The sequence below is a fragment of the Sycon ciliatum genome, chromosome 2, assembly GCF_964019385.1.
Source record: "Sycon ciliatum chromosome 2, ocSycCili1.1, whole genome shotgun sequence".
NCBI lineage: Eukaryota > Metazoa > Porifera > Calcarea > Leucosolenida > Sycettidae > Sycon > Sycon ciliatum.
Window position 1 is genome coordinate 41,538,191 of NC_088644.1, and position 26,613 is coordinate 41,564,803.

A 26,613-nucleotide genomic window follows, 5' to 3' on the forward strand; every position below is an offset into this window, starting at 1 on the left:
AACTAAAAGCGTGGATACCCACACTGGGCCACAGCCACACTCATGAAAAAACACCACGCGCATACTTCTCTCCGGCAACCTGGATCATGGAGCAACGCACTCTTCTCCGCTGCACCGTGTTTGTGCATTTTTTGGTTTTACAGATTCCGTGTCGGTATGTTAGTCTCTGTTGTTTCCCAGGACTTCGTTATGACTGTTACAAGTAGACGGGCACGCAGTTCGGTAGCAGCATGACCTGGGAGAGTGTTCAAAGGAGGATTTCCGAAACGCAAAACATTGCATATGCGTTACGTGGATGTTGGAAGCCATCGCATCGTTTGAAGCCGTGGTTCGTTGTGATATTTTTGACCTAGCCCACTGGTTCCACAAGCCAGTGCGGAGCAGAGCTACTCTCAACTTTCTCATGGTGGAGGGCTGCCGTGCGAGTGAGCACAGAGCGCCTGGAAGCGCCAGTATGGCGGTACGGAATTCCTTGTGCAGGGCATGTAGGGTGTTGTTCTGGGTCAATGTCCTACTGTGGTCACATGGCAGTCTAACCTTCGCGGGCGACAAGGGCGCATGCACTGATGAAGGTAATGTCGCAGAATTCTCTATGTGCTTCGAAGTTCAAGCACAAATATTGTTCCGCATGGTACAATCCAATTGATGCTTTTGGGCAAACTTCCTCTATGGCACGGACTTTTGCTCCGAAGAAGCCAAACCGCTAAATCCGTTGTATGAGTGCTAAAGGATCGAGTTGCTTGATTCCAGGAGTGTCTTGTTGCCAACCTTTCATTCATCACAAAGAGAACACCAAATCAAGAAATAATAATTATTGTGCTGCCTCATGACATCATTGCAGCCGGTTGCTCTGGAATAGTTTTACTTGTCCCCGGCACAGTTGCTGCCATGCACTCCTGCTGTTCAAAGTGTTTGTTGCTGCCATGCACTCCTGCTGTTCAAAGTGTTTGGTGGGATAGTTTTACTACTGAAGAAATACACATTCACATTCGCACATACTGCGTATCAGAGGAAAATTGATTCCTCTCATCCCCCCTCCCCAAACACACCCCTCAGCCTACCACTACATGTACGGCCAAATTAGGGTGATACACAAACCCGTGCATGTTTCATGGCTAAAATGAGTGTATGAATGTCCAGAATGCTGCCTTGCTGCTTTGTGCCGTCAAAATGGTGTGTGGGTTTTTTGTAAAGAAAAAAATACAGGCGTACATATTATAGTATGGGTAGGTATGAATGTGTGGGCACATCCATTGTTAGATGCCTACACATATCAGAACTACTTCGGTGTAGTGTCCTAGTGGTGTGCGGCTCATACCCTGAGATTGCCAAGGTTATTCTCTGTATCTCTTCACTAGATGCACCAAAGATTCGTATGCTGAAAGCTGTTGAACTTGGAGACAGTCAGCAAGGAGCGATGGGTGTATATGCCATCGGAGAAGGAGTAAACTACGATGAGATAGACTTTACAATATGCTATACAGCATGGCAGACTACTAGGTGCACACCGTCCAGCGGTGTAAACAAAAATGTCACAATTGCACTACCTGGAACAAGCGTAACCGCATCATGGCAGCCCAAGCCTGCCAACTACACCAGCAACTGCATCGGTACAGCATCGTGGTACGTCCGCGGCTCCAAATCCACACTGCTCCAAGTTAACGCATCGATCACTCTAACGATATCCACCAAGTATGGTGGCTGTGCACAATCCCCCAGCCTAACGTTCAATCTTGCTGAGTACTTTGGCCCAGAGCAGCATTCATGCCAACAGCTCAACTCAAGTAAGTGATAGTTGTTATTTTGTATTGGAAGTGTGTATGGTGAATACGGTACAGGTTCTTTGTTCCCATAGTGAGTCCGGGGTGAATACGGTACAGGTTCTTTGTTCCTATAGTGAGTCCGGGGTGAATACGGTACAGGTTCTTTGTTCCTATAGTGAGTCCAGGGTGAACACGGTACAGGTTCTTTGTTCCTATAGTGAGTCCGGGGTGAATACGGTACAGGTTCTTTGTTCCCATAGTGAGTCCGGGGTGAATACGGTACAGGTTCTTTGTTCCTATAGTGAGTCCGGGGTGAATCCGGTACAGGTTCTTTGTTCCTATAGTGAGTCCGGGGTGAATACGGTACAGGTTCTTTGTTCCTATAGTGAGTCCGGGGTGAATACGGTACAGGTTCTTTGTTCCTATAGTGAGTCCGGTTAATACACACACAGTGACCCCCGTTAGTAAATTCAAATCTGAAATCGCCGGGCGAAGCCGCGATGGTATATACAACTGTTCACATGTCCGATTCAGGACCACCGAAAGCAGTTTTTGATAGGTCCGGCCATACCATAGCCTTTCATACAGTTTGTGCACTTCAAGTATGATATAGTGTGTATGCTATAGTGCATGGGCACACATACCCTCCTCAGCAGTAGACATGTGGTGGTGACCAACGAGTTGGTCCGGTGATGACCTGACCAACCGGACCAATTCTGGCAGGCCTGCGGTTACAAAAAATACCCGTTAGTGCATAAAACTCGTTGCAACTACCCTCGACCTATGTCCCTGGAGTGCCGAACCCTCAGTATCAGATGATATTGTCCACGAAGGACAGATGTGTCAAAATACACATGACGAAGCCGAAAGACACAATGTATTCCATCTAAATACGGTGTTTTGCATCTAAGGAACGGCCGCGTTGGGGATTTTCAATTATCTAGTAACGAGTTGAAGTGCCGATATTTTATGTTCGGTAGTACATGTAAGAACGAATCAGTGCTTCCTTCACCTTGAGTTGCAAATTCTGTTACAAGATAGGTCTTGTTATAAGATAACCTATGTGTTGGCCCAAAGGTCATCTACGGATGAGGCAGGACCTGTATCAGCAACCAGCAGAAGGTTCAGCGAGATGACTAGGGCCATTTCAGAAGCAATCTATTTCGATACCCAGAGATTAATTATAAATGGATTTGTGTTTCCTTGTGTACAGAGTCTTTATTCTCAAGAGCTCCTGGTTCTCTAACGGTGAGATCGAAGCATCACCTTCAATTCAGGAGACATGACCATAAGCATGGGAGTATTCCAAGGATCAACTTTGATGTGAGGGTAGTTGAAGACAACAGCAAAGATGATGTAATTGAAGTCACCTGCACTGAACATGCGTACTGGTTGCCGCTCAGTTTGAAGGTGGGTTTTCCCTGTGAACTGAAAATGATCAGAGTGTCGAACTTATTCAGTATTGCCGCGTATGGCACTTCAGGAATTTGACAGAATTTGTTCTGCTTTGTATTTCTGGTTCAATTCTTTGAATATTATGCTGCTTGTTTGAAGGTTCCATACCCAACAGTGCACCTCCCCCCCCCCCCCCTCTGTGTAACCATTTCAGAAGGATGTGGACTGGCCCAAAGTTTATGTAATCCCGCCTCCCAACTTCACCATTGAGGATCCGAAGATACTGAAGGCGCAGGATCAAATTACGCTTAGGCTGGTTGCGTCAAAGATCCCCAGCGGCCTTTCTGTGAGATGCGTCGTTAGGGATCCACCCACTGGGAAATGGCGACTGACAGTAAAATTTTGTAAGTACACTTTTTCTTTTCTTTTTTTGGGCCTCTTTCGCGGGCAAATTAACACAATGGTTTAAAATGCAATAAAACATACACTGGAGAAGAAATCAGAAAAATGCATGTGTAAAATAAAGAATTTCAAACCCCAAAAAAAACTTCAAATCATTTTTTTATAATTAAGTTCGGATGGAGAGCCAAGGATTGAAATTAAAAAAGAGGACCAAAAGTTTACAAGTTATCCGTTTTGTCCAACACTAACGGTTATAAGCAGAATACTGTTGAGTCAAAAATGTGCAACAATTAGCACAAAACTGACTGATGAGATCATGACATTCAATGACCTGATGCTTAGCTGCATCACGTCTAGAATGCGCAAACCAGCAGCCTTCCAACTTGGAAGGTTCTCAGTTACGAAGTAACGTAAGAAAGGGGGCTGATTTGCGCATTCTAGACGTGATGCAGCTAAGCATCAGGTCGTCGAATGTCATGATCTCATCAGTCAGTTTTGTGCTCAGATTTGTTGCACATTTTTGACTCAACAGTACTGTAAACCGCCCAGTGACAATCTGGACGTGATAACAAGTGACAAAATACAGCTGACTTTTTGCTCACGTCGCTCTCTTCCGTCTCATCCCGCTCCTTTCCTTCGACCTCCTCCGCCTTATCCTCGTCCTCCGTCTCATCTTCATCATCATCGTCCCCACCACCACCATCATCATCATCAGTCACTTCCTCATCATCCGTTTGATGCTCAGTCTCACTGCACTCCTTATCAGCCTCCAACATGGCTCCATCATCTCCACCAGCATCACAAGTCGTTTGACCGCTGCTCCGCGTCACCTTTGCTGGGTTCTCTGCTACTGCACACCCATTTCCACTGTCCATTTTGCGTGGGCCAAGTCCATTCCGTGCATAAATTTCAAGTGAATAGTTTGCTGTGCTTCTTCTGGGTCTATGGGTGAGGATATTGGTTTCATTTTGGTTTGTCGATGATCTCCCTCTCTGTCCAGACCCAGTCGGCACCGTGGATCCCAGCACCGGGGGGACCACCGTCTCGGTAGTCACCAAAGGTAAAGGTTAGCACTATGTTTGACACCTATTATGTAATGCTGTAGCACTTCCTTTGTTGTTCACACTTTTAATTAATTATGCTGTTATAAAATGTTCTATTTTTGTACGCAGTACCCTCAGTTCCGATACTATTCACTGATGAGCGGAACACGAAAATCGATTTTGAATAACATAAAAATCCTTAAAAATTCCATGAACTCGTTGTTGTCTGGCCATGTCTGCATCGATTATACTCCTAATTGCACTAATAAAATTGCTTTCTCCACGCCGACTCTTTAAACTGTATAGAAGATGAGAAAATTACGTAACAAGGCGAGACTCAGCCACCACGACGGAACTATCCACAAAACGTTGGACACTGCTAGCTTACTGGCCCATCCATATTTGTCACAATGTCATTGCTGTGTGTTGGGGTGGGGGAGGGGGGGGGGGGCTGAGGGAAATGTACATGTAAGTAGGTATGGCCTTCATGACATTGTACATTGTACATTCTTCTGCTTCCAGTTTGTCCTGTGTGGTGGCTGTTGGTGCAATCTCCACTAATGACGGAGCTTATCAGTTTTTTTAGCGCTATAGCTGCAGAATAACATGGGCAATCAAGGCTTGTTTGCTGCTGCTTAAAAAGTTTCATCCTCTCGCAATCATCAGGCATCGCAATACAATGTAACTAGCACGGTCTTTGTGTCAATATCTACTTTTCATGCTAATACAGGGCAAACTGCTACGACGGATTTGCCACAGACAAGTAGCATGTCGTTTTCCACGTCTGGCTCAATTCTGCCAGTTGGTAGACAAGCCAAAGGAACTGGACTTCACCCGGTCCTAGTGGTCAGTATTGTTATAGGATCGATTACTCTCGCCGTAATTACAACCATCGCGGTTTTGATGTTCTACAGATGCGCACAGAATTTACCTGCCAAAAACTGACAGTACGTTCTGGATTGTAAGGAAAAATTCCCGATTTTGCCTTTTTTTCTGGCAGCGTTTATTCTCCGCAATTCATTTATATATTTTTGTTCTCGGATGGTGAGCCTTGTCCTTTTCCTTTCTTCATCATATCTTTTGTTATGAAAAGTATGAATGCCGCAGACATCACCACGCAACATGAAAATTTGTTCAAGTGTTCATGAGTTGTTTCTGCACTGTTCATGCCCATTTGTCACACTTACTCTTTATCTTAGTTCTCACTTTTTGTAATACTTATGCGTCATGTGTCACACTTCTTTGGATTTTTAACCTTTGTTTTTCCCTTGATCACGTTAGTTCTGTATTTCCACTGATGATCGGAGCTTGAAAATCGATTTTGGAAACACACAAAACCAAACCTTGAACAAATTGTCATGTTGCGTGGTGATGTCTGCGGCATTCATACTTTTCATAGCTATTATTAAACTTTTATCTCCACGTAGATTATTTGTATATTTTTGTTGTTTCACTTTTCTAGCTGTTCGCTTCCCTAGATCCCTGGTAGTTTACATGGTTTACTTTATCCAATTCCCATTTCAAATCATCCATATATACTTTTGTAATAATGACTTCAACATTCACAATATCTTTGATTAAAAATGATGATGTAATGAATCACATATCTAAGCATGTTCTACCAACAGAAGGATTTTTGCCTAAGGAATTTTTCTAGGCATGCTGCCCAGTTAGTTGGGAACTTGTGGCCTGACATGAGGTAAACATGGATGCAGTGAATGAGAATTTTGGTCTTTGACAACTTGGTGGTGGGTCTGATCTACTCACCTACATGTACATGTATAAGCTGAGTCTCACTCGAATCGTGAAATTGAAGAAAAACGTATGAACCTTTCCGAATGAAGTGTCAGCACTGATGCAATCCTCACAGTCAAGTAAAGCCAATTTAGTAACCATGGTAACCGAACGAAAACGTTCGGTTACTAAAACGTCCTGTTACTAAATTGGCTTGACTTGACTGTGTGGATCGCGCCCGTGCTGACACTTCTTTCGAAATTGGATACGCCTCCAATTCTTGCCTTGAAATCCTTTACACAAAGTTATTCGCTCTGCTCAGGCTCGGGAAAAAAGCCCGTGCCGAGCGGGAAAGTTCACTGCTCGCTTGTTGAGAAGTAAAATGAAGAAACTGACTGTACGAGTATTAGAGAATATGCAAGTACTTTCATGGTTGTGGCCTTGTGGGCCAGTGGATTGCATTATGGGGTCGTTTAAAAGTACAGTATACAACGTGAGTCGGCGCTTTTACTTACGCTAGCTGCCACTCCGTAATAATCTTAATATTAATTTAAAAAGAATCTCTACTACTGATGTAATCATGTACCTTAAATACCTACTACAAGTACTAGGCCGGATTACTTTATAGCAAAGAAAGGGACCAAATAACTACAAGTTACGCTGTAATGTCCGCTAACACCACCAGTTACTTGACAATCAGCTCATGTAATAACATAATGCACGACACTGACCGACGGTGTTGACGTTCTACACGTACCGTAGTAGCTGTTAGTCAGGTCTGCCAGTGCCACGTCTTGGAAGAGCTCAGTCTCCAATCGCCTTTCAACTTAGATGGTTCTAAGAGTAATAACATAGGAGGGGAAGGTGCGCGCAATCAAGACAAGCACAAGCTGAACGTTTCAGCTGTGAAGGACGTTGGCGGATGTACATGCATGTCGATGACGATACTGGCAAGACCATTGGACAATACTTGGTCAAACCACGATTCACGGATGCAAAGCAACCTAGCACACAACGTATGTGTCTCTTGAAGAGTCACACAAGTTGTATGGTATGCTTTGCGTCCTTGAATCCTGGTTTGACGGTACTGTCCAATGGTCTTGCCAGTATCGTCATCGACATTACAGCCCAATTTGCAGTTCCTTGGTCCTTTTCTTTGCTATAAATTCATCCTTGGCTCTTCATCTTAGGCCATTATTAGTTTCCTTCTGAAATCGAGGTTGTGGTCTTAGCAGTTTCCCTCTAACCATTGATTTCCGGCATTATCTTTGAGGGAAGCTATCTATACGTGGTCCAGCTTATCTTTTAGCATCTGGAACTCTCTTGCTTTTGTGATTAGCTGCTACATTGCAATTCCCTACATTCATGCAGAGAAAGCCATTGTGCAAGTTACATTCCAAGAATGATCAGAACGGCTATTTTTGCCTTGTTTGTTTAGTGCTGGGCAAGGTAACATGCAGGTGCCACTATCCAGTTCTCTTCATGTACTGAAGTGTACATGTACATGCATGCACGAGCGGAGTCGTTAACCCTGACGCAGGTTAGCCCTTAGCGGATATAAATGTTGGCAGAAAATGGCATAATTATTATTTGGTGCTTTTTCTGGTATGTTTCATGCATGTTTGGTAGGTAGATAAAGAAATGGAGCAGAATTAAAATAAGTGCCTGTCATACCGGTTGTTGGATTTTGTCAATTTCACTGCTTTTCGAGCAGAATCTGCCAGTTGTCGAGCATTATCCGCCAAGGCCTGGCGCAGAGTCATCGGTCAACTGACTTGTGATTGCGGGAGGTGCATATGGTATCGGTCATGAATCATGATCAGGCGCGTGCACCGTATGAGTTTTTTGGTGTCTGGAAACCACCTTTTTTCGGGCAATCTTGCCGAAGGAAAAGCGCGCCTACTGGATTGGTTATCGTGCATACGCGTCGATCGACGGGCAGTTTACAGTACAGTGACTATGTCCTTATTTCGAAGTGAGAGAGAGTTGCTTTGCATGTAGTTCAAAATACATTATTCTCTCTTTCTTCAGTGGAGAGTAGCGACAGAGAGATCGATCTCTAGCTCTGGTTCGCTCCTGGATTGGCGATGACGTTCAAGAAATCCGTTCTGTCTCGAAATTTAAGTCAAGCACGCGCGATGCAAGTCAGTTCAAGGATATGATTGACGATATCTCCTTCCAAAGTGTTGACTCAAATCAAGATCTCCACAGCCTTTCGTTCTCGCTCATGTGCGCAGCAGATATGTTCGTCAAAAACGTTGTCGACTGGAAGATGTAAAAATGTGCGTCCATGATCCACATGCGCTGCTTCAGAACGAAGCGCTGCTCAAGCCGCGACTCAAGGACGCGGGGCTCTGCTTTTCTTCCGCGAGCTTCCATCGAAGCAAGGCCAATAACTCTTTATTAAAATCATGTTGAACATTGCCAATACATGCTGAAAACTTCGTCATAAGAACAGAAAGAAAGATCCGTCGAATGTATTAGTGTTATGATGAAACAAACATGCCTGGACTGGAGTGGACTGGTGAAGTACCATAGACATAGTGTTATACTAAGTCTTATACTGAGCTGATATACAAACTCCCCTCTCCCCCACAAGGGTAGAGATTGGAATTCCATATTGGTTTATATTTCCCATATAATCAACTGAGTAGGTTATATTATGCTTATACTGAGCTGATATACAAACTCCCCTCTCCCCCACAAGGGTAGAGATTGGAATTCCAACCCACAACCATGGCTCGACGAGTCTTCCTTTCACCAACCCAGTGCGGATCAAGTACAAGACTACCACTGACTCTGTGCAGTACATGCAGTGCAGTACCATCACACACTCTTTGTGACTTCAGTTTAGTACTGAAGTACTAGTTACATCGGAAGTAACAGCTATGCGCCAAGTAAGTTAGTTTGAACCTCACAGTGCTAGTGACCGTTACCGCGCGCAGATCTCACCGCGGGCTCTGTAAAAGAACCGTTTGCTCATTAGACTTTAGAGACATAGAGTTCGTCTCCTTTCCAAAGTAAGAGTAAAATGAATCAGCACGAGCCTGTTGAATCGACTCCCAAACGTTTCTTCTGAGGACGACCACGAATCACGATGTCATTATTCAAGCAGCAGTTTCTAAGAACACTGGCAGTGCCACGGATTATGGCTGCGCATGTTCCGTCCGCTCTGCGAGGGACGCGGAAAGGAGAACATCGATTGGAAAACCATCAGTAGTGAAGTTCCGTCGCCCCTGCTATCTGCATTCTATGTCCATGCAAAAACGCAGGAGGAGCGGCACGCGGGCCGGCCGCGGGGCTCTTCAGCCGCACATGTCGAGTGCTGCGCTTGACAGACGGAGTGCTGAAACAGCGAAAGAAGGACAGCCTCGAACGTCAGGTGCAGCACATGGCACATGTTACAAAGGACGACGTTGTATTCTTCATCGTTGACGGGAAAGAGATCCTGAAGTTGGGACCGTCGTGCATGTCGAAAAACCATCAAGGCGGACTGCAGGTCACTAGTGTAATCCTAAAAAAAAGGAGTTTATATACCAGTTTATACACCAGTTTATATACCAGTTTATATACCAGTTTATATACCAGTTTATATTCTCGTCATCGAAGTACCTGTTATATGCAAAATACAAGTCTGGAGTGTTGTGTGGGGAGAGATGGGAGTTTGTATACAAGCTCAGTATAAGCATAATATAACCTACTCAGTTGATTATATGGGAAATATAAACCAATATACAAACCTCGGCTTTGCCTCGGTTTGTATACAGGTTTATATTTCCCATATAATCAACTGGTTAGGTTATATTATATACTTATAGACTGTAGTGTAGCCTGGGCGGCTAGGCCTATCAAACTTTTACGTGTTCAAAACTTCAATATGACAAATATGTGATTGTATACAAGTACATTGACTTTTGCACCCTCTTTGCAAATGCTTTTTGAAGTGCTGGTATGTAAGAGGTAACCCGTTTTATCCTGCTACCGGTTACACATGTACCAACATTTCCATGCAACATCGTCCCCTCCCTCCATAGGGCTTGAAAGTGATGACGTCAAAACGGCCAGGGAGTAGAAAGTTGACATCAGATTTCTATTTTTGGATCCACTAAGCTTAGTCTAAGGTGTGACTTTGCTTTTGCCTACAGTCCATTCAGAAAAAATGAACTTCTAGCTTTTGGCCCTAAATGGGTCAAACTTTGAGTTTTTTTATAATTTTTTTTGGCAATCCCCTATGGAATCCTCTTCCAATTATGTTTCTGAAGTTTTTTTGTCCAAAAAGCAAGCCATAGCAAGAATAGGATTTCGGCCAGGTTTTGCCCCAAAAGCACAGAATTGGGAAAACCATCAAAATCCAGGCCGTTTGACCCCGCCTGGCAACAGTGCATTCTGCGGTTCGAACCCCAGTTCAGGCACCCTTTTTCAAATTTCAAAGTTCGCAGCACTGCACTGTGTACGATGAAATCACGAAAAACCGCCAAATACGGGAGCTCGCCAGAGCCAGAGCCCATCTTTTTATGAATGGACTGTAAGTATGTGGGTGCATAGCAACCCACTCATGTCGCATGCAGGTGTGACTTTTATTTCGCCACCAGTTGTAACCCCGCCCCCAGTAGCCAAATCAGTCAGTTTCACTGGCTACATCACCATGCTGTGGGTAAGACCGCTTGAAATGTGCTTGGATCCATACAAAAACTGGATCCAAGTGGATCCAGTTTTTGAATTTTTGAAATTGTTGCTATGCTGTGACATACCACTTTCAAGCCCTATTCCTCTTATTTCTGTCCTTTCTACCCCTGTACCTGGTTCCCTCTCTGACGCGTTTGTGCCGGCATGATCTGATGATAGCAGTCGGACAAGCCCCGCATCTCATCAGCACCAGTGTTCATTGGTGCCCTGCACCCCTGATCTCCTGCACCCCTGATCTTGAGTCCCCTCCCCCTCCCTCCTCCCTAGCCATTATCTCCGACGGGATGTTCCGGGGATGCGCATGTGCACAGATACATAATTATACAGTGGGTCTCCAGAAAAAAATTACCAACTCTAGAAACCCCCCTTTCAAGACTCGGTGCACGCCACTGATGATCTAGACAAATATCACCCTGTGGCGCTGCATAATCGTCTTAGCGCACCTTTCCCTGTCTTCCATCACCGTCAGGCATGCGGAAGTGAAGTCTGCAGCTACAAATAATGTACATTGCCCTAGCCACCCTACTGACTGTACTGGTAAAGGCACAGCTGTCCTCCTAGCACAGTAGTGTCAGTACACTACAACTAGCACAGTACACTACAACTAGCACAGTACACTAGTCAGGACCCTGTGTTCAGTGTGTTCAGGTGTTGCTCCTACTACAGTGTAGTTATATTAGTGGATCACGTATCATCCTACCAACTCTACACATGATACATGCCGCTGCTGCCAAAGCTGACATACTGCACTGCTGAAGGGGCTAGTCTCGGGCACCTTCCACCGAGATTGTCAAGATGTCAGCAAATACGCAAAACAAGACTGGAGCTTCACGCTCGCACGATCTTCAAGCTACCCCTAGCTACTGTACTGCAAATGTCTACAGTAATGCTACACATGACTACACATGATGTTCAGCCGGACAGCGTTCGTCCATTCCCAAATAATTTTAAATAGGTCAGGTGTATGCATGCAATGTACTAGTTGCGTCCTCTACACCGAATTAGTTTTGCAAAATAAAAAAAACACGATGTACTGGTAGTAGACGTACACACGTTAGCAGTGGAACGTTAGCAGTGGAACGTTAGCAGTGGAACGTTAGCAGTGGAACGTTAGCAGTGGAACGAAGTTGAAACAATAATTATGGTTGTTAGACTCGGGTGGAGAGCCAATGATCTATAAACAATGTTGTTGCTCAGAGCTTCATGGGTACCAGTATTCATCTCAGACACCAATCATACATCTAGCATGTACTAGGCACCGGCGGATTCTGCCGGCAGAAAAATTGGCAGAATTCGGTGCTTTTTCTGGTACGTTTCATGCATGTTTGGTATGTGGATAAAGAAATGGAGCAGAATTCGAGGAATTGCCCGCTATAAGGTTTGTATGGTTCTGCCAATTTCAGTGCTATTTCACTGCATTTCGAGCAGAATATGCCACCTTTTCCAGCATAATCTGCCGGTGCCTAGTAATATGTACTTGAGAACGGGGGCATACTCACAAGGACAATTGCCTGTATACTCACAAAGACAATTGCCTGTATACTCACAAAGACAATTGCCTCAAACTTTACAGTAAGAACAAAAGTACAAAAAGACAGCCGAAATTCGGTAAATAAATAGAACACTCATTTGCAGTGTAAGCTTGACAACATGATGGTACCATGTACCGAGAGAACGGTTTTATTCACAACATCAACTGGGCCATTCGCGTAAAACCATGAAGTAAGAGTCAAAGCAAAAAGACAACCCAATTTCGGAAATAAATAGAACACTCAATTGAAGTGCCAGTGGTAAGTAAAGACTTTGTGGAGAAAAGGTCGCACGTTCTCGTTACCACCGACTACACACTCTGACTCTGTACAGTACAGCAAAACTATTACCATGGTTACCTGGTAGCTGACTAGCCACTGCCGGGCATGCACTAGGGTTACACCATAGGAGAGGCGCGAGACAACACAGGCGCGGCAATAGCCCGGCTGCAGATGGATATTGAGCATGCAACTGTGCAAGGATTTACATGTAGCAACATTGCTTGTACACGTACAGTAGATCTACATGTACATGTACATTGTATCTGCGGGTAATTCAGGCTTCAAACTCAAAGGCATGTCCTGGACTTTGAAGACCTCAAGCATACAATGACGGTGTACGTCAAAGACAAGTACATGATTGTAATGATTCGCATGTACATGTATGCAGGCGGGTCCGGGGGGATAGTCGTGATGGGTGGCATCGTCCCACGCCCAGGAGGAATCCGCACTTACGCCTATTGTAGTCTCCGGCGGCATGCACACGACTGGTCGTGTAGCACCTCGATGCTTGACAAGCGGTGGATACGACTAGTCTAGGTATAGGGCCAGGAGCGTGCCAAAAATAATTGTCTCTACGATGTCATGTAGAGTTTATTGCATACGATGTAGCCAGCTTCATTCACTGGCTATCATGGTGATGCATGTTGCCCAGTGCAGCCTGACTCGCGCTCGATCGATCGCGCGATGCTCTGTGGTCACATGGCTCATGCATAATGAAGATGATGAGGCTCTAGGTACCAAGTCACAGACTGAAAGCGGATGGTGAGTAGTATGATTACCACTCCACCATCTCTAAAACTAAAAGCGTGGATACCCACACTGGGCCACAGCCACACTCATGAAAAACACCAAGCGCATACTTCTCTCCGGCAACCTGGATCATGGAACAACGCACTCTTCTCCGCTGCACCGTGTTTGTGCATATTTTGTTTTACAGATTCCGTGTCGGTATGTTAGTCTCTGTTGTTTCCCAGGACTTTGTTATGACTGTTACAAGTAGACGGGCACGCAGTTCGGTAGCAGCGTGACCTGGGAGAGTGTTCAAAGGAAGATTTCCGAAACGCAAAACATTGCATATGCGTTACGTGGATGACTTGGAAGCCATCGCATCGTTTGAAGCCATGGTTCGTTGTGATATTTTTGACCTAGCCCACTGGTTCCACTAGCCAGTGCGGAGCAGAGCTACTCTCAACTTTCTCATGGTGGAGGGCTGCCGTGCGAGTGAGCACAGAGCGCCTGGAAGCGCCAGTATGGCGGTACGGAATGCCTTCTGCAGGGCATGTAGGGTGTTGTTCTGGGTCAATGTCCTACTGTGGTCACATGGCAGTCTAACCTTCGCGGGCGACAAGGGCGCATGCACTGATGAAGGTAATGTCGCAGAATTCTCTAAGTGCTTCGAAGTTCAAGCACAAATATTGTTCCGCATGGTACAATCCACTTGATGCTTTAGGGCAAACTTCCTCTATGGCACGGACTTTTGCTCCGAAGAAGCCAAACCGCTAAATCCGTTGTATGAGTGCTAAAGGATCGAGTTGCTTGATTCCAGGAGTGTCTTGTTGCCAACCTTTCATTCATCACAAAGAGAACACCAAATCAACAAAACAGTAATTATTGTGCTGCCTCATGACATCATTGCAGCCGGTTGCTCTGGAATAGTTTTACTTGTCCCCGGCACAGTTGCTGCCATGCACTCCTGCTGTTGCACGCCTGCTGTTCAACGTGTTTGGTGGGATAGTTTTACTACTGAAGAAATACACATTCACATTCGCACATACTGCGTATCAGAGGAAAATTGATTCCTCTCATCCACCCCCCTCCCCAAACACACCCCTCAGCCTACCACTACATGTACGGCCAAATTAGGGTGATACACAAACCCGTGCATGTTTCATGGCTAAAATGAGTGTATGAATGTCCAGAATGCTGCCTTGCTGCTTTGTGCCGTCAAAATGGTGTGTGGGTTTTTTTGTAAAGAAAAAAATACAAGGCGTACATGGGTATGTATGAATGTGTGGGCGCATCCATTGTTAGATGCCTACACCTATCAGAACTACTTCGTTGTAGTGTCCTAGTAGTGTCCTAGTGGTGTGCGGCTCATACCCTGAGATTAGCAAGGTTATTCTCTGTATCTCTTCACTAGATGCACCAAAGATTCGTATGCTGAAAGCTGTTGAACTTGGAGACAGTCAGCAAGGAGCGATGGGTGTATATGCCATCGGAGAAGGAGTAAACTACGATGAGATAGACTTTACAATATGCTATACAGCATGGCAGACTACTAGGTGCACACCGTCCAGCGGTGTAAACAAAAATGTCACAATTGCACTACCTGGAACAAGCGTAACCGCATCATGGCAGCCCAAGCCTGCCAACTACACCAGCAACTGCATCGGTACAGCATCGTGGTACGTCTGCGGCTCCAAATCCACACTGCTCCAAGTTAACGCATCGATTACTCTAACGATATCCACCAAGTATGGTGGTTGTGCACAATCCCCCAGCCTAACGTTCAATCTTGCTGAGTACTTTGGCCCAGAGCAGCATTCATGCCAACAGCTCAACTCAAGTAAGTGATAGTTGTTATTTGGTATTGGAAGTGTGTATGGTGAACACTGTACAGGTTCTTTGTTCCTAGAGTGAGTCCGGTTAATACACAACCCCCGTTAGTAAATTCAAATCTGAAATCGCCGGGCGAAGCCACGATGGTGTATAAAACTGTTCACATGTCCGATTCAGGACCACCGAAAGCAGTTTTTGATAGGTCCGGCCATACCATAGCCTTTCATACAGTTTGTGCACTTCAAGTATGATACACAGTGCTGCCAAACCGTCTGATTTTTCGGACAGTGTCCGATTTTTGAAGGCTCTTCCGGAAACCGGTCCGAAAAGGGCAACGTCCGAAAAGCAGCCAAAATGTTGGAGATCATTACTTTCCTATGCAGAAGTCCTGTACTTTCACTTTTCAGCGCAACTGAAGGCACGCATCACTGTACATTTTGCTTCTAAAAGGGCTAGCGCTTGGCTGTGGAAGTGCAAAGTAACAATTACATGCCTGGATCAGGCTGGATGGGATGTAGACTGACAGTCTGTACAGAGTCAGTGTGCGACCACACTCATCATTACAAAATTCATGACAACTCTGGGGTTACCATGGCAACGAAGCGAATTTTCCTGGTGTTTTAGGCGATATTTTGAATTCTCTGTAAAGAATTTGCCGAGGAAAAATATTCGCACCATGTGGCCAGCCTTGGCGGTGAAGGGTGTCCGATTTTGGACGGAAATTATTTGGCAGCACTGGATATAGTGTGTATGATATAGTGTGTATGCTAAAGTGCATGGGCACACATACCCTCCTCAGCAGTAAACAGGTATTGGTGGACAACGAGTTGGTCCGGTGATAACCTGACCAACCGGACCAATTCTGGCAGGCCTGCGGTTACAAAAAATGCCCGTTAGTACATATAACTCGTTGCAACTACCCTCGACCTATGTCCCTGGAGTGCCGAACCCTCGGTATCAGATGATATTGTCCACGCAGGACAGATGTGTCAAAATACACATGACGAAGCCGAAAGGCACAATGTATTCCATCTAAATACGGTGTTTTGCATCTAAGGAACGGCCGTGTTGGGGATTTTCAATTATCTAGTAACGAGTTGAAGTGCTGATACTTTATGTTCGGTTGTTACATGTAAGAAGTAATCAGTGCTTCCTTCACCTTGAGTTGCAAATCCTGTTACAAGATAGGTCTTGTTATAAGATAACCTATGTGTTGGCCCAAAGGTCATCTACGGATGAGGCAGGACCTGTATCAGCAACCAGCAGAAGGTTCAGCGAGATGACTAGGGCCATTTCAGAAGCAATCTATTTCGATACCCAGAGATTAATTATAAATGGATTTGTGTTTCCTTGTGTACAGAGTCTTTATTCTCAAGAGCTCCTGGTTCTCTAACGGTGAGATCGAAGCATCACCTTCAATTCAGGAGACATGACCATAAGAATGGGAGTATTCCAAGGATCAACTTTGATGTGAGGGTAGTTGAAGACAACAGCAAAGATGATGTAATTGAAGTCACCTGCACTGAACATGCGTACTGGTTGCCGCTCAGTTTGAAGGTGGGTTTTCCCTGTGAACTGAAAATGATCAGAGTGTCGAACTTATTCAGTATTGCCGCGTATGGCACTTCAGGCATTTGACAGAATTTGTTCTGCTTTGTATTTCTGGTTCAATTCTTTGAATATTATGCTGCTTGTTTGAAGGTTCCATACCCAACAGTGCATCTCCCCCCCCCCCCCCCCCCCCTCTGTGTAACCATTTCAGAAGGATGTGGATTGGCCCAAAGTTTATGTAATCCCGCCTCCCAACATCACCATTAATGATTCGAAGATACTGAAGGCGCAGGATCAAGTTACGCTTAGGCTGGTTGCGTCAAAGATCCCCAGCGGCCTTACTGTGAGATGCGTCGTTAGGGATCCAGCCACTCGGAAATGGCGACGGACAGTAAAATTTTGTAAGTACACTTTTTCTTTTTTCTTTTTTTAGGCCTCTTTCACGGGCAAATTAACACAATGGTTTAAAATGCAATAAAACATACACTGGAGAAGAAATCAGAAAAATGCATGTGTAAAATAAAGAATTTCAAACCCCAAAAAAAACTCCATAATTATCATTTGTTTTATAATCAAATTCGGATGGAGAGCCAAGGATTGAAATTAAAAAAGTGGACCAAAAGTTTACAAGTTCCCGATTTGTCCAACACTAACGGTTATAAGCAGAATACTGTTGAGTCAAAAATGTGCAACAAATAGCACAAAACTGACTGATGAGATCATGACATTCAACGACCTGATGCTTAGCTACATCACGGAATGCGCAAACCAGCAGCCTTCCAACTTGGAAGGTTCTAAGTTATGAAGTAACGTAAGAAAGGGTGCTGATTTGCGCATTCTAGACGTGATGCAGCTAAGCATCAGGTCGTTGAATGTCATGATCTCATCAGTCAGTTTTGTGCTAATTGTTGCACATTTTTGACTCAACAGTATTCTGCTTATACCCGTTAGTGTTGGACAAAACGGATAACTTGTAAACTTTTGGTCCTCTTTTTTAATCTATAATTTTTAATCTATAATTCGTGAGTTCCCTTCGGGAACGGATACGATAATTTACTTTTTATTTTATTTTTTAAATCTATAATTAAGTGAGAAAGGGTTTGCTCCCCACACTGGAGCTCGCGCTATTCCGCCGACTTTACTTGACACTCGGCGGGATAGCGCGAGCTCCAGTGTGGGGAGCAAACCCTTTCTTACAAATCATCGCCGAAGTCGCAACCACTACTTCGTATAATTAAGTGTCCGAGTTTAAAAAGAACTCAATCAATAAACTCAATTCAAAAGGAGAAAAACAAGAACAAAACAAAAAAACATTGTGCTAATTAATAAGAACACCAATAACTTCATCCGGAAAATTCAAAAACAAAAATAAACAAATAGGCACTGTATAGAAGATGAGAAAATTACGTAACAAGGCGAGACTCAGCCACCACGACGGAACTATCCACAAAACGTTGGACACTGCTAGCTTACTGGCCCATCCATATTTGTCACAATGTCATTGCTGTGTGTTGGGGTTGGGGGGGGGGGGGGGGGAGGGGGGCTGTGGGAAATGGGGTTGGGGGGGGGGGGGGCTGGTACAGTGTATTAAATGGGTTTAAGTCAAAGTCACTACTATCACTCATGTGAGCATGGGGCTCTACGGAGGGGTGGGACCGTTCTGAGCCTGTCTAGACTTTGTTTGGCGATACTAAATTGCGATGATTATAGATGGCCCCATAGTTGTATTTTAATTGTAGAACCCCCGCCCATTCCCTCCACAATCCATTGTATGACACTTCAACGAAGTATAAGTAATTTAAAAGTTCACGAGGTGTTTGTCGTTCTAATAAGTATATTATACTCAAATACAGTTTTATTGATACCTTAACTCGCGCGATTAGATCCCTCTCTTGAATAGTGTCCTTTCTCGAATACCGCCCCAGTCTCTAAGAGCCAGTGAAAGAATAAAGCTCTCTTTTGAGTAGTGCCCCCCCCCCCCCAACTGGTAACTAAGCGCATGAGCAAGTTAGGTGCTATTTTGCTAATGGTCTTGTTCATGTCACTACACTGGTGGTTTCAGGATCAAAATCGCAGTTCTTGTTGCCATTTCTGTTGATTCGTGATAGTTTACAGTAAATTTTGGCCTCTGTTTTGCCTTGTTTTTATCCTGAATCATCAGCATCATCATTAGCATCACCATTCAAGCTCATTGTACAGTTATAATTTTCATAGTCGGGTTGTGGCGTAAAACTGGTAAGTTACCGTGTGTTTTGCTTCTCGTTGCGTGTTTCTGGCTTCCTCCTGCAGATCCGGTCCGTCAAAGCACCACACCTCCTCTGATTACAGACAGAAAGGTTTCAATATATGAGACCAGGGGCAACTCAATTGACCTAAGAGAGGAGACATCAGACGCCTCTACATCGACTCGATATACTCAAACAACATACGGTACTGAACCCGGAAGCAAGTTATACGTGAACATGGAACTTGTGTTTAGTATGCTAGCTAACGTTATATTCTTGACAATTATCTCCATTGGTGCAGCGAAGTATTGTGTGGCAAAACGCAAGAAAACGAAGAAGAAAAAGCTGTGTCAGTGCCACTTGGCATATGTTGACATTACGGCTTCAAACCCTGCTACTCGTGATGATGACAGTAGCCCTGGTGGCACTGATGATGCATCTGACGGCCAGCTGGCTGGTATTAATACTTCCTCTGATGTCAGACTACAGTCTGATGTGAGAACTCTCTCGCTGGACCATGGTAGTGATGACAATAAGGATCTCGATAATGACAGTGTTGATGATGATGACGATGATGACGATGTCTTTGACGTCGATGATGATGACGAACAGGTCTCTGGGGAAGAGGGAGAGGTAAGTTTGTTACTCCACACGATTGCCTATGTGATACTGTAAAGCGCTGTCTCTCGTTAGAATTCATTTTTCATTTTGTGCTAGGAACACAACTTGTCACACAAGTATTTTGCGTTGATTTCCAAACAGAGATTGTGAGCGTGCAAAAACTGTTATCTTTTCTCCCAATTATAATTAGGGGCAAGCTTGCATTTCCTCGCGATGTCTTACAAATTTCCTGCAAGTTACGCACAGAGTCCAACCATAGGTGTGTACTGATACAATAGTTGCGTTTGATCTGAGGTGCAAGGGAATTCTAGCTTATTCTGGACACTTGACTCGAGATCGGCGGCTAGAGTGATGAGGCCACATAGTACTGTATTCTCTTGGTTGGGATGTTAGATTTTGGAGAGGAATGTGTTTAAAGAAGAAGTCATAAATTAATCAGCCGGAATCAGTAGTATTAGTAGTAGTAGTAGTATTGGTAGTAGGAGGGATTGTTTTCTGCCCGTAAAAGTGGTTTGGGCAGTAGTAGGAGGGATGGCGGGGCCGTACTCCTCACGATTCCTGGCGACCCTTGCCGGTCGGCTCGCGGAGCGCAATAAACACATCCGGTATCCAAGCATTGTTAGTGCCTTGCGTGTTCGGCTGGCGTTCTGCATTCTTTTGCATTGTTTTTGCTTACTGCCATGGCTGGCTATCGCCCCCTCCCTCCATATTGGCCTATATTCCCTGGCCACGGGAAGATGAAATAAATAAATAAACAAATAATTCCTTCTCTTGATATACTAGTACTCTTCTCGGATTGCTTTCTCTCTTTCTTTCTTGATTTCTTGCTTTCTCTCTTCAATTACTTGTGTGCTTACCGTGGAGTTTCTTTCTGCCCGTGAAAGTGGTTTAGTCAGTAGGAGGGTGGGACACTCAGTTTGTTTTCGAATGAAGGCAAAGTTCAGTAGCAGGGTGGGAGCAAACAACTTCCTTAGTAACAGCAGTTTTATATTTTATTTCACTAGGGTAGTCCCAATAGGCTACCGCCAATTTCCTGGGAAGCCTATGTGAAGCTTAACCATGTGGAGGAACAGGGCAGGAAACTGGGTCTGTCGGCAGTCAACTGGAAGACCATTCCGTCCGCTTGCCACCTGAAAAGGGATAGGGTGCACGCCATACTGCGTAGAAACTAAATATTGCTTGTAAGAGCATTGGTATTGTGTCAAAAACACAGACCGTCTAGTGAACTCTAAGAAAAATACAGTAAAACCTGTCAAGGTGACCACTCGGATAAGGCGACCACCTGTGCTAGAAGACCACTGAAACCAGGTCTAAGGGATGATATCTCCAGTCGAATGACTCTGGTAAAAGAGACCACCTGGTAACGGAGACCACGTTTTGAAGGTCCCTTGAGCGGTCGTCTTAGACAGGTTTCACTGCAATGTTCTTGTCGGAATGCAGTGGCACTTCACAGTGCTAATGATGTCACGCACAATTGTTATGTTTGCTTGCAGGTTTCATCGAGCGAGACTACATCACAAACCATGATACTGAACATCAAAGACGTTGAGGAGTATCTTGTAGATATCAATCTTATCCAGATTGAGAAAGAGATTGGCCATGGTGCTTTTGGAGTTGTTCACCGAGGTGTTGTGCAATCTGATAGCGGTGTGCTTGGAGTGGGAGATGAAGTAGCTCTAAAACTGACCAAAGGTAAACTACCCCGCATGATGCCTTTGTGGCATTCACTCTGTGTGCATGCCAGATAGTGATTACTTGTGGTAACCACTGCTGCTGATCCTGCTGCTGTTGCTGTTGTTGATGCTGATGCTGATGCTAACAATACTGCTTCTTCTGCGGGCATCACTGCTGCAGTAGATCATGCTGCTGCCACTTTTGCTGCACTCAGTGTTGCCATGGTTGCTGCTGTTGTAGTTGCTACCAGAAACCAGTCAGTGATAAAGGTTTGTGCAGCAATGTGTGTAGTGGGACTGCAGAAGAGCCTACTCGCTCTAGTCCTATGATGCTTCAAGTGCTAATGCATATCTGTGCATGCAGTAATCCCGTTTGTGTATTCTTCATAATGATCATGATTTCTGCGGGTGTGGCGTTTCATACATTGTTGCCGCCTCTGTTTGAAAGATGAAATACATGTACATCGAATAGGGGGTGTTTCTTCTTTTTAAATTGCTCTTTTTACAGACAATTCCCATGTGTCATCCACCGTTGAGTTATTGAAAGAAGTCACTGCCTTGAAGGCCATTGGTCGCAAGCCCCATCCAAACGTGATGAGCATGTTAGGGCTCAGCTTTATGGAGGGTAAGCATCCACTTAATGTTGCTGTGGGTCAGCCCATCTTTGTGGCGTATGTCGGAGGATATTATTCATTTGACGTTCCTATGCTACACTAGCTGCTGGGGTAGATATCAATTATTTCATCCAACCACCAACGTTACCATTAAATAAGAAATAACATGGTACAGCAAAGAATGGTATTGGACTAACCAAATGCTGCAGTATCTCGTGGTGCTGGACATGTTAGTTTTGTGTTGCCCATTCTGCTACGTGGATACATGTTCTCTTTGACTGTAGCTCATGTTCTTGCTGCGGTGTCAACTGGTGCATCAATACTGTTTGTACTACCCCCCCCCCCCTCTCTCTGCAGAAACGCCTATCATCATACTGGAGTATGCTGCCCGGGGCAACCTGCTGAACACATTGCGCCAGCGTAGGGGTGCATCGGATCGCCTGAAGCGTCAGCTAAGAGAGCTGAGCAGCTTCACGTCTGACGACGGCTATAGCAGTACGCAGAAGGGACCGCGCAAGATCACCTACCATCGCTACACATGGCATACGTCTATGCCCAAGGCAGCTGACTTGCTCAGACCGGATCACGTCTACGAACTTGCCAGGCAGATCGCGCGTGGAATGGCATTCCTAGCATCACAGAAGGTACGAACTGAGTTGAGTGTCTGCAGCCATATAACATAACCTTGTTTCCTATAAGAAATCAGCAAATAGTGTCGGTTGGCTCAGAGCTATATCTGCCTTTCACTTGTGCTTTGGGGCAGAAGTGGAAAAGTGGAGTAGTATTATAACCAACTATTAACAACTATGCACACAATGAACACTGATGGTTTACTCTGTGTCTGTTGAGTTTCACTAGCCCATAACTTTAAAAATCAGTGCCTTTGAGTCGAGTATCAGCTATTGTGCCACTTTGTACCTTCCGCACTCTCCTGTAGGTGGTCCACTGTGACTTGGCGGCTCGTAATATCCTAGTGACGGCAGACTATACGCTGAAGATATCCGACTTTGGCCAGTCGCGAGCGGTCAGCAACACGCAGGGTGTCTACCAGAGAATGAGCAACAGGCAGATACCGATCAAGTGGCACGCCGTGGAGTCGCTACGCAGTGGCATGTACACGACAGCCAGTGACGTGTAAGAATTGCATCTGCATGTATGATAGCTTGGGGGGGGGGGGGGAGGGCCACGTTAATCAGTCCAGAGTTGAGAACGTTAGATCGCTGACACTTTTTTTTTATAAATTTTATTTGGAACACAGCCCTACCAAGAGACATGTGGAGACAAACACAAAACAAGACACAGGGGATGTAGACGACGTACCTATGTACAGGGAGCAACTCGACCGACCAGAGGTCTCGGCCTTAGCGTAACTTGTTTGGTTCAGGCCTGAAACCAGCTCCTGAGGCCGGGGGTGATGTGGCCCCAGGTCGGTGTAGGAATCACATCTTTTTGTTTCAGCTACACATTCCTCTACCAACAAATGTGCCACTAGCAAATTATCCTTCACAGAGCATAACGAACAGTTTCTGAGGGAGAGACTCAGCGAAAGGTGTGGGAGGATAGGCCTATTATTACTTTCGCATACCGTAGCCTAAGTTCATAGCACACTGAACATTCTATGAGTGCTGGAGTTGGTAAGAACTCAGTGCCACGGTCATGGCTGTGCACACCGTACCAATGGCACACAGCACTGGGGTATGCGGATGATCAGTAGAGCCTAGGCTACCCGCTGTTAGTCATGTCTGCCCTGAAAGAGCCAATGAAGATACTGCTGCGATTCCATATTCAAACTTCTTTTCGGAGATTCAGCATAGCACTTTGCATAGAATTGTCCTGGAAATGTTTTCAATCTTGCTCAGTTTTGTGTATTACCGTAAAGTACTGTCAGAGCGCCGCCTTTTCGCGAGAGCGCCCCGCCTTGTTTTTACAGCCAGGGAAAAGAATATCGTAATGCAACGAAGTGTGTACAGTGTGAGAACCATAGTGTACGAAGGTCACACTTATCCGGTTTTTGTGTGGAGCTCGTGTCCGCTCGAAGGTACGGATTGTCTGCACAACGTGCAATATGTGTACAAAGTTCGTGTTGTATGACCTACAGGCAGGACACCACCTCCACAATACGACCACGAAAGGACGAGATGGTGGGGCGCTCTGGCGGTACTTTACGGTAGTAGCAATTCGAATGCTATCATCACATGCAAACAGCCTTTTAATCATGCTGTTTTCTTGTGCATGTGTACATGGTTGCAGGTGGTCACTTGGTGTGGTTCTCTGGGAGATCGCTACACTAGGTAAGCAGTTCTTACCATTTCTGGCCGTCTTCTTTTAAAATACATTGCCTGGAGCTTGTTGCTGCGGATGTTGCACGGTGTGTTGTTACCTAGCTGTCCGTGTTTCATGCATGTAGGGTACTGTCACCGTCCCACTTGTGCATGATGCATGCATGTAGACCAGGGTTGCCTTTTCACGACGTGTTCATGATACATCCTCCTTCTCTTGTTGCTACTGCCGCTGCTTTGCGGCATGATATCTGCAGGCTGCACTCCATATCCGGAGATTGAAACCAAGAATCTCTATCCATGCATTGCGTCCGGCTATCGTATGGATGAACCCAGGGCGTGTCCGGAGGGCCTGTAAGTCACTCCTTCAGTCCAATGCACTCATGTTGAACTTGACAAAACAAAATGTCTCTACTGCATACTGCACCAATGCTGGGTCATGATTGACATCACCTCTGTCATTCCATAGAAGGGTTGACGGAAGAATTTGAATGGTTCGCAAGCTGGATGATATTGTTATAAATGCACTACCGTCGCTTGCGGTTCAATTTTCAGATAACCATGATCCTTTTTGTCTACATTGAAGTATCATCCTTATTAATTTTTAATAGCATTAGTGCCCTGCCCAGCTGTACATCAGTACCCTGTCCAGATGTACATGTTTGCCCTGCCCAGCTGTGCATTTTTGCCCTGCCCAGATGTATGTCAGTGCCCTGCCCAGATATTCATTTTCGCCCTGCCCAGCTGTACTGAATACTATGCTAAGTGCTCTGGTCTTCATATCTTTTCTCACGTCCAATTTACAGCTATGACATCATGGTTGAGTGTTGGAATGACACGCCGGATGACAGACCAAGTTTTGTAGAGCTGGTGGATGACCTGGAGGACCTGATGCAAGAGGAAGCGAAAGCTAATCGGGTAAGCATTTCACCGAGGGAGACACACATGTGGTCTGAACGCTCCTCAAGTGATGTATTTTCCGTCTTACGAAGACAAATCCATTTGTGTAGGAGACTTCTGATTTGGTGTATTGTTTACTCATATCGCCTGGATGAGACTAGCAGATGATTCTCTAAGTAAAAAGTTGAACAAGTTTGGTGACCTACAGAAGAGTGTTGGAAATGATTCATCCTGAACAGCACTGCACGCCTGGTAATGGTCATGGACTACCCCTCTGTTGTATATTTTATTTATAGTGGAAATCAAAACAGGCATAATGCCTAATAACATTGGACCCACTGTGAATAAAATTTTACTATTTCCCTTTAGTCGTGTACTGTGTGCATCAACTTCAAGCTATGATCATTCAACACGTTGTGTGTACCCGACTGCCAGCCGGCATGTGAGTGAGTATTGCTGTATGTTGTGTGTCCTCAATAGGGAGTGGAATACCTCAGCTTGGATCTGGCCGTCATAGCCAGGCCCAAGGCCCGCATATCCACTTGTAAGGAAGACGTACAGCCGCAAGAAACAGACTTATAACCAGTGCTTGCTTGACCACTCGCCTACTTCGAAGACACTACATGTATAATACTAGCACTGTCAGCTGCTGGCACAGCTGGCACAGCTGTCACAGGACATAGATATTTCCATTTCGACGTTCTCAACTATTATATGATGTAGCCCAGATAATCTTGAAGATGAATATACATCTACACATCTATTTCAAGTACTCTTTTACTCTTGACTGACGAAATAATCTTGAGATTACTTAATCCGTTATCGAATCCAACCCCACTCTACCAATGTTGACCCTGTAACATGACTTTCACAGTTTTTTAATGTCAGATTAGAAAATTATGGCGCAGGTCTTGCTGTGCATCGTCAACCATAGTCATGTCTGCGAGTGCTGATTCATAGACTCTATTATATAATAGTATGAACAGGTTGCATATTTCAAATGGTGAACGGTACTATTCGGCCAATAAAATGTAAAGAACTCTTCCTCTCCTCTCCTCCATGCACTCTCACAGCCGACTCATTGCTACCCTCGGTAGCCATCTACCTGCAACCCTTCCTTGTATGGCTGTTGGTGTGTGTAATGGCTACCGAGGGTAGCAGTGAGTCGGCTGTGAGAGCGCATGGAGGAGAGGAAGAGGTTGCATATTGCCCACATAAACAAATCATACGGGGTCATGCATCTGTCAATGATCGTTAACCAGAGTTGCTGGTTGGCGGCGAGGTTTAGGCATTCGTGAATCAGCACATTCAGAGGCTTGAGGTCTTCTTTGATGTTGTCGACCCCTCTCTTGTGGGG

General features: G+C 45.0%; 1 protein-coding gene across 2 annotated transcripts; it reads left to right on the forward strand.

The window, feature by feature from the left end:
• The first annotated feature begins 68 nt into the window (after positions 1 to 68).
• LOC135810140 (uncharacterized) lies at positions 69 to 26,269 on the forward strand. Of its 2 annotated transcripts, none has more exons than XM_065323605.1 (13): positions 69 to 572; positions 1,359 to 1,784; positions 2,977 to 3,173; positions 3,373 to 3,562; positions 19,234 to 19,802; positions 21,284 to 21,482; positions 21,972 to 22,088; positions 22,435 to 22,721; positions 23,015 to 23,211; positions 24,328 to 24,368; positions 24,614 to 24,710; positions 25,163 to 25,274; positions 25,737 to 26,269. In XM_065323605.1, exons 1-13 carry the CDS (start codon positions 296 to 298, stop codon positions 25,836 to 25,838), a joined length of 2,811 nt encoding a protein of 936 aa, XP_065179677.1. In that variant the 5' UTR covers positions 69 to 295; the 3' UTR covers positions 25,839 to 26,269. The 2 variants fall into 2 exon arrangements, with proteins under 2 accessions (XP_065179677.1, XP_065179678.1); XM_065323606.1 differs by lacking the exons at positions 69 to 572; positions 1,359 to 1,784; positions 2,977 to 3,173; positions 3,373 to 3,562 and adding exons at positions 13,709 to 14,202; positions 14,975 to 15,400; positions 16,754 to 16,950; positions 17,156 to 17,345.
• Positions 26,270 to 26,613: the final 344 nt, after the last annotated feature.

Coding starts and splice junctions, on each gene's coding strand:
- LOC135810140 (XM_065323605.1), top strand. CDS start 296: ATGTTGGAAGCCATCGCATCGTTTGAAGCCGTGGTTCGTTGTGATATT. Junction 1,785..2,976: donor ATGCCAACAGCTCAACTCAA/GTAAGTGATAGT, acceptor CCTTGTGTACAG/AGTCTTTATTCTCAAGAGCT. Junction 22,722..23,014: donor CATTCCTAGCATCACAGAAG/GTACGAACTGAG, acceptor ACTCTCCTGTAG/GTGGTCCACTGTGACTTGGC.